Genomic DNA, 8,268 nt, shown 5'->3' with positions numbered 1-8,268 from the left:
TTTTTTTTTCACTCCTCCCCCATGAATTAAAATTCTCAGTTCCAGGTCTAACAATTGTGGTGGTACCATTTTCTTTGTAATGATAGGTCAAGAGTTGGGCATACGATATAGTTCTGGCCAGTGAGCCATGAGTGTAAGTCTGCTTGGAGGTTTCTGGGAAATGTTTCTTCATTCATAAGAGTGAAAAAAGAGAATGTGTCTCTTCTCCTTTTGATGTTGTCATATTTGAATGTGAAGTGTGGATCTGTCACAGTCGTGTCATGATATCAAGGAGAACTGGCCTGTCAAGTCCACCAGTTCAGATTGGTAGAGTGGAAGGACAGAAAGGTCCTGGGTCCTTGTTTCAGTTTGCTAAGCTCCTGAAAGCAGAAACTATAAAATAAGTTGGCATTTAACAATGGGAATTTATTAACTTATAAGCCTACAGTTTTGAGACTGAGAGAAATGTCCAAATCAAGATATCATCAGGTGATGCTTTCTTCCCGAAGTCAGCAAAACCTTTATTCTACTATCACATGGCCAAGCACATGGTAGAGTCTGTTGTCTCTCCCTTCTCTTCTGAGTTTTGTTGCTTTAGCTTCTTGCTTCCATGGGTTTCTCTCTCTCTTTTCGTATTCATCCCATTTATAAAGGACTCCAGTTAGAGGATTAAGACCCACCCTGGGCCATACTTTAACTCAAGTGAACTAATCAAAAGGCCCTACTTACAAAAGGTGTGTACCCACAGACATGGATTACCTTTAAGAACATGATTTTCTGGCATAAATACAGTTTCAAATCATTACAGTCCTTGATTATGAAATTGAGTGACTCAGTTAACTAACCCTGGGGCAGCCCTATAACTGGTCTTCTTAGGTGAGATAATTAATTTAAGTCAGCTTTCCTGGTAGGGTGCTCTCCACTGAAGGTAAAAGAAAACCTGACTTCACTGGCTTAAATTTGTTTTTGCTTTTTTTTTTTTTTTCTGTTGAGATCATTCTAAGTGATAAAGCACTATACATCATATTTTGAAGCCTCCCCAAGCTTCTGTTGTGATCTCTGTCTTTAGGCTAGATCCCCTTCAAATTAGTTGATTTTTCATGCCATCATTGGACTGACTTTCTAAAATTGAATTAAATCCTTCAAAAGCTACTTTTTGCTTTCTGGGCCAGGCACTCAATACCTTTCTTCACTCAGTCTAGGCTGGATATCTCTTACGACATATCCCATCAGGTCAGTCTCTTAATGCTAGGCACCCTAATGCTAGACATTATAGCTATTGTCATTCCTTGACCATGCTATATTCTCTCTCCCCATTGTGCTTTACAAATGCTGTTCTCACTGCCTGGAATGCCCTTCCCTACCTGATTGATCACTCCCAAGTCAGCCTTCAAGATTCAGTCTCTTTGGGTGACCCTTTCTAATTCTACCCCCCTCAATTCCCCAAGGTTGTCAGATGCTCCCCTTCAGTGCTGGTCACCCAGACTAGATCCTCTATTAAAGCACACATAACTCTGTACTGCATTGTCAGATTATTTGTCTCCCACATTTGACTATCGGGTCTTTGAAGGAAGGGTGTGTCTTATTCATCTCAGCATCTCCTATGCTTAGTATGTTACTTTGCACAAAATAAGCCAATACATTAAAGAACAAAATTAATGGTATAACCCAAACTTGGGTTCATAAAGACAACCATTTTCTCCTTTCTTTGGTTGACTTTTTCTTGATTTTTTTGTATACTACTACACCCTCAACAGGGTAGGGAGGAGCAGAGGAAGGAGACCCTATAACTCTTACATCTGTTGTCAAAGTTTTGGGCCAGTAAGGCAAGGTTAATGAATATCTCCTTTTGTATTTCTCTTATCCATTCTATGTCTGTCCATGTGATGAATTTTTTCAGAAATAGGTATGTACTAGGGTCGAGTATTGGTCTAAGAGTTTGGGATACATCAGTGAACAAAACAAAGTTTCCTGCTTTTGAAGAGTGTAGGGCCTACAAGTAAACTTTCAGTCATTTCTCTTCTTGGTACCTTAGTTCTGCATTTGTACATGAACACAAAACACTGTAATGGAAAGCTTGCAGAGTCTCAGAAGTAAGGCAGGGATAAACACATAGGTATATTGTTCTCTAGAACCAAGTACAGTTAAGAGGAGGAGGTGGCCAATTAAACCTGCTTCTTGACATTGTTCCCAGCAATCCACAACAGGCATAACTTTTCATTTCTAAAGGTTTATATTTGCTCCTAGCATTCCAAGGCTGGAGCTTCCTTCCTGGCTCTAAACTTCCAAGGACTCCATCTGGGACTGTGAGCCCCACCCAGATGCACCACCATGTCATGCCCCTTCTCTACTTTGCTGGGGACATTTGGCTGAGAGATGCCTCGCCACCTCCATGAGTACAGCCTTGAAGCTGTAGAGGCCCATCTGGACTCAGGAGCAATTTCATACAAAAAAGAGGGCATATTTGAAGGGGACCAAGGGAAAGTTTTATATTTAGTTCCTGCAATCCCAGTTTCTATTGTGGTGGAAGCTGCACCAGAAATAATGGCCATGTTGGTTTTCTTCTAAGAAAACACTTTACCACGTAAAAAAGCACTAATTGCTCTGTGGGAAATGTTTTTATTTTACAGATACTCTGTGGCTTTGACAGCATGATTACATTTCTGACAGTATCACTGGTACAATTGCCAGTCTCCTTAGGGAGAACAGTGTGGGGATTTTCCTCCTTGAAAGACAGGCAAGCTCACTGGTCCTTAAGGTACACATTATTTAAACACGATTCAAAATAAAAAAGAACAGATGATATGACAGCAAATACCGAAATCTTGGTAATTCAGCTAAAATAAATGACCTATCCATAATTCTATGGGAGCATGAAGTACAACTGCATAAATAAGAACTCTGTATCTTTGACTCAGTTTTACAAGTTCCTAAAGGTCCTCTCTTTTCCATTATAATTAGGGAAATGTAAGAGGGACTGGAAGGGAGAGAAGAAACTGGAAGAATAGGAAAATAGAAGTTTTAGAAAGAAATACAATAGGAGAACCGAGGAAAGGTACTGCTTCAGTGTTAATTATCTTGGAGACTCTCCTTCCAGTTACTGTGCCATCTTCCATCTAGACGGACCTCAGTGTTAATTATCTTGGAGACTCTCCTTCCAGTTACTGTGCCATCTTCCATCTAGACGGACCCGGGCCGGCCTCAAGTTCCGTGGCAGGTGCGCCGCGCAAACTGAGCACCTAGAAGGCGCTTTCGCAGGAGCAGGGCGGCGGCCGAGGGCGCGGCGGCGGGGGGCGCAGACAGCCGTGGTCCGGCCGCTCCCGCCGAGCGTGGTGATAGTGGGGGTGGGGCCAGCGGTGGCGGTGGAGAGCCTGGTAGTCGCGAGGACCCTCGTCGTCCTCCGCGACTCCTGCCCGCGCGCAGCCGACGACTTGCAGACACCTCCGCAGCCGCCGCCGGAGTCGGCCGTCGCCCGCCTGGAAAAAGAGGTAGACGAAAGGATTGAAGGCGCTGTTGGCCACCCCCACGACGCGCAGTGCCGCCACCAGGCCTTCGTCCTCAGTCTCTCCCGCGGGGCCCGACGACCACGCGGCGGCCAGCCGAGCCGCGAAGTAGGGCAGTTCGCAGCCCACGAATAGCAGCGCCAGCATCAAGCTCATCTTCAGGCTTTGCACCTTGGCGCGGGGCAGCGCGCCGGCCGCTGGCGCTCGGCCGGGGCTTGCCGACCAGGGCGCCGCCGCCACCAGGGCCTGGGGCCGACGGTGCCACCAGGCACAGAGCAGAAGGCTGCAGGCGACGCCCATGATCGCGACGGGCGCCAGGAAGCCCGCGATGGTCTCGTAGAGCGTGTAGACCTGCAGGTGCCATCGCGGCAGGGGCGCGAAGATGCCACGGCAGCGCCGCTCCCCCGGCCAGGCGCGGGCGGCAGGGGGCGCAGCGGGCGGCGGCCGCGGCGGGGCGCCCCCGCGCACCACGAAGGCGGGGGGCAGCGCGAGCAGCAGAGCCAGCAGCCAGCCCAGGGCGGCGAGGGCGCGCGCGGGCAGCGGCGGGCTCAGCGGACGGCGCACGGCGTGCTGGCGCTCGAGGGCGATGAGCGCCACGAGGTGGGCGGAGGCGCCCCGGCCGGACGCCTGCAGCAGCTGCTCGAAGCGACACGCCAAGTCGCCCGCGGTCGCGCGCGGCCCGCCCAGCAGCTCCCGGGCCAGCTGCGAGAGCGCGGTGCCCCCGCACGCGTACAGGTCTGCGGCGGCCAGCTGCGCCAGCAGTAAGTCCATCTTGCGACGCTTGGGCCCCGCCCAGGGCCCGCCGCCGCCGCCGCACAGGCGGCTCAGCACCGCGGCGTTGCCGGCCACCGCCACCACCAGGATGACCGCGAGGAAGACCAGGCGCACGCAGCGGCTGTGCGGTCCGGGCGGTGGGGGCCCTTGGGCGGGGACACCCTGACCGTAAGTCAGGTTGAGACCCCCGCCCAGCGAGTTGGATTCCGAGTAGTTGGGCGCCGGCCGCAGAGTAGAGGGAGTGAAGGGATCCTCCATCCTTAGTCAGGAGGAAGAGGTGACACCGAAGAGGGCGGGCAGGGCGCGGGAAACCAGTGTGGAGGCGAGGAGGCGCGGGGCGCGACTCTGGGTCTGCGAGTTCCCAAAGTTAGTTGAGAACGCACACGCGTCGAGAGGGAGATGGATTCGGGCGGATATGTACTAAGTTGTTTTTATAGGTTGCCCTCATCATTTGTCACTCAGATGTGGGTTGTTCAATCGAGGAACACACATGATTCCTATTCTCCTCCCTCTTCTCCTCGTTCCCCCACCCCCTAATCCCTGCGGATCCCCTTCGAACTGCTGTCGCGGTCCCACCCGCTTTCCTCGCGGGAGCAGAGGATCGCTCGGTTCTGGGAACCTTTCCCGTTCGTCATGTACACATAGAGCACAATTAGCGCAGAAGGTCACTTTACTAAGGCTAATGTTGACCCTGGACCAACACGTGAGAGAGGAAGCTGCTGACTGAGATTGTACCCTGTTATGATTTCCTGTTAGTGATTTCCAATTAAAAAAAAAAAAACCAACTAGTTTTAATTTAAAAAAAAAAAGGTTTGAAATGCCATGGATCTGCAGTAGCATGAGAAAGACAGGAACACAAGAAACAGTGTTTTAAAGCAGAGGAACCTAATAGATGATTCTTTGAAAAAGATATGTCTTCCTCTGGCCAACAGTGAGAACGTTTTACTTGGAGAGAACTAAAGTCGATGATGTTGCTCGGCAATTATAAGTAGCAGTGGTTTGCAGATTGTTTCAAATACTTCTCATTACTTGCGGCGGATCACAGCTGCTCTCTTGGTGATGCAAAATTCATTTCATTAGTATGAAGAGGGCATTAATAGGTTTCATGCAAATATGTAGTACATTTATTGCTTTTCCCCTAATATTTTCATCCAGTGCAGCATGTGTCATCACGGCTCCTCATTCTCTTGGTTCCGTTTTCCAGCAGATGGGAAGTTGCTAGGAGGGACTACGCCTCCAATAAGCCTAGAGAAAAGGTGACTAAGAAAATGATAAGGCGGCCAATTTTTAAAAAAGAAATCCAAGTCACAGGAAATGGTTTAGATTAAATGCTGCCTCTTTTATTTTAGCCCTACCTCCTCACAAACAAATTTTAGTCTTCTTGTTGGAAGGACCAATTTGTCTATTATGCACCCTCCACATTAATCATATTGAAAGCAGAATTTCCTGTACTTCTCTGGTCCCAGAGTCATGGCGATGTGGGAGTACACTGGGGTTTACATTCCCAGGCCTAGGAACACATTTGTGACTTAAAGGTGCACTGAATGGGAGGGTTTGGTTGGATACAGGTGACAGTCCTGACAGTTGCCATAGGGGCATAGTTTCCCTGTTTGTTGCCCCTTGGCTGGAGACCTTTGTCATTTCTTCATCACATCCCCAGTGCCTACCTGACACATGGTAGGTATCAGTAAATGTTTATTGAGTTGATGAGTTAGTGGATATATGAAGCATTTTGGATAACTTTGAGTAAAAGTTACTGCCTTCATTACAAATCTATCACTTAACAGGAAAAATAAACAAACAACCAAAACTAACAAAACAGCCTTTCAGACCTATGCCACTATTGCTCACAGAGCCCAGGGAAACTCTGAAGAGGATAAGTAGCCATTCTTGGTAGGCAGATAATTTTGAAAAATCTTAACATCCGGTTTAAATTTTTACTTTTTTAGTGAAAAACTTCAGAGGCTTTTGCCCAAGGCTTCTTTTTTGTTTAAAACGCATCATCCCAGCTGTATTAGCACCAAAGGGGTGCTAATGCAAAATACCAGAAATTGGTTGGTTTTTATAAAGGGTGTTTGTTTGGGGTAGGAGCTTACAGATATCAGGTCATTAAGCACAAGTTACTTCCCTCACCAAAGTCTATTTGGAGCAAGATGGTTGCCCACATCTGCCAGGGTTCAGGTTTCCTGGGTTCCTCTGTTCCTGGGGCTTGCTTTTCTCTGGGTTCAAGGTTCCTTTCTCTCTGGGGTTGGCTTCTCCTCTACGTGCTGATTTCCCAGGGCTCCAGCTTAAGGTTTCAGCATCAAACTCCCACATCAAAACTCCAACATCAGAAACCCCCAACTCTGTTCTTTGCCATGCCTTTTATTTGTGAGTCCCCACCCCTTGGCGCCCTACTCATAACTCAGTCATTCCCAGGTGCAGATCAGGTTATAAACATAATCCAGTATTTCTTTTTGGAATTCATCAGTAATATCAAACTGCTACACCAGCTTATGATACACTTCTTCAAGAGAGCTTTTTCTGACTGAAACCCAAAATAATTCCCAGTGATTCTCCCAACCAATACAGTTTAATATCGCTCATCAAATAATTCTGTAATTGGTTTCAAATTTGTTGTGAGGCTGTTCTTTATTAGAAAACAAGACTCTACCAGTGGAATTACAATTTACAGAACTTAACTTTAGTAAGACCTGATAAATCATTTTTAAAAACCAATTCTTACAAAACAAATACATGCACATCATTCTAAAACTTTAGGAGAATTATAAGGCTAACACAACGTGAAGGATTCCCTGTCCCACTTGTCCCCACTCCATCCCCGTTTCTAGAGGGAACCAATATAGATTCTACTCGCTCTTTCTTCTGGCATTTACTTAATTCCATACTTGTAAATAGTACATGTAAATTGCTATTTTTTTTATTCAACACTTTTAGATATTATCTATTAACATCTTAATAGATAAGGACAAAGATTTAGCTCTCACACCTCTAAACCATTATTTCCCCTTCCCCAGTTTACTAATACAATAATATTACAATCTAGGGTTAGAGCTATATTCAGCTATATAAACACCGAATATAACTATATTCAGCTGTATTCAGTGTTTACATTATTTTGAAATGAAAATATTCTCAGCTCAGTGTTGTAGGATATTATATCATTATTTTCTTTTTGTTTTTCCTTAATAACTGACTCTTGGTTCTCATTGTTATAGTAGCTAATTTTTTCTATACCTTCAAATAATTTCCCAGTACAATTTCCACAAGGTCAGTTTCATAATCGAATGTAATGTAATGTAATATAATACAATATATTATAGCAACTCCTTTTTGTTTTTCCTTGGAAATACCCCCATTCCTGAGACCTCTGTCTCGTTCTCTAGACTGATTGCTCTCTAGGTCTGCTGCACAACCGTCATCCTGTGACTTCCATTTGCAGTCATCATTGAAATTCTCCTTGCCTTTCTCTAGGGTTGGAGTCCCTATTTCTTGGATCCCTGGTCTTCATTCTTGATTTCTTCTTTTTGGTAGAACACATTATCCATTGTTTCATAGGGTTAAGAAGAATGAGCAATGGCAGAGCCCACGGTGATGAGTGATCTTACTGAGTCTGTTACTAGAGTCTACATTCAGCCTGGGCTGGCAGCCCTCTAGGCTGGTTTTCATCCTGGCATTTGCTTTTACCATCAGTCTAGACTCTACGCCCTAGAGATTCCTTTTACTCTCCTTTTGCTGATTTGCTCATTTTCTGGTTTCATGGTTTTTTTCATTCTTGGTTGAATTCGCTGCTTGGTAGAAAGCATTCTTCAGTAGTTTCTTCAGGGAGGGTACATTTTTGGACTCTTGCATGTCTGAAAATTTCTTTATTCTGCCCTCATGTTTGATAATTTGGCTGGCTTTAGAATTCTTGATTGAAAATTATTTTCCTTCTGAATTTTGCAGGCATTGCTTCACTATAGTCTAGTTTGTAGGTATTTGCATTGAGAATCCTAAAGCCATTCTTATTCCT

General features: G+C 45.9%; 1 protein-coding gene across 1 annotated transcript; it reads right to left on the bottom strand.

Annotated features, from left to right (window-relative positions):
• Positions 1-3,218: 3,218 nt before the first annotated feature.
• GPR150 (G protein-coupled receptor 150) lies at positions 3,219-4,514 on the bottom strand. Its single transcript, XM_004485165.2, has one exon. It carries the CDS (start codon positions 4,512-4,514, stop codon positions 3,219-3,221), a length of 1,296 nt encoding a protein of 431 aa, XP_004485222.2.
• Between the last annotated feature and the right edge of the window lie 3,754 nt (positions 4,515-8,268).

This window comes from Dasypus novemcinctus, chromosome 2 (assembly GCF_030445035.2).
Source record: "Dasypus novemcinctus isolate mDasNov1 chromosome 2, mDasNov1.1.hap2, whole genome shotgun sequence".
In the NCBI taxonomy this organism is placed as follows: domain Eukaryota; kingdom Metazoa; phylum Chordata; class Mammalia; order Cingulata; family Dasypodidae; genus Dasypus; species Dasypus novemcinctus.
Note: the sequence above shows the minus strand (reverse complement) of the source record. Positions and strands in the feature narration are given on the sequence as shown.

What these genes read in the sequence shown, in the direction of transcription:
- GPR150 (XM_004485165.2), bottom strand. Translation starts at nt 4,514, where the DNA reads ATGGAGGATCCCTTCACTCCCTCTACTCTGCGGCCGGCGCCCAACTAC.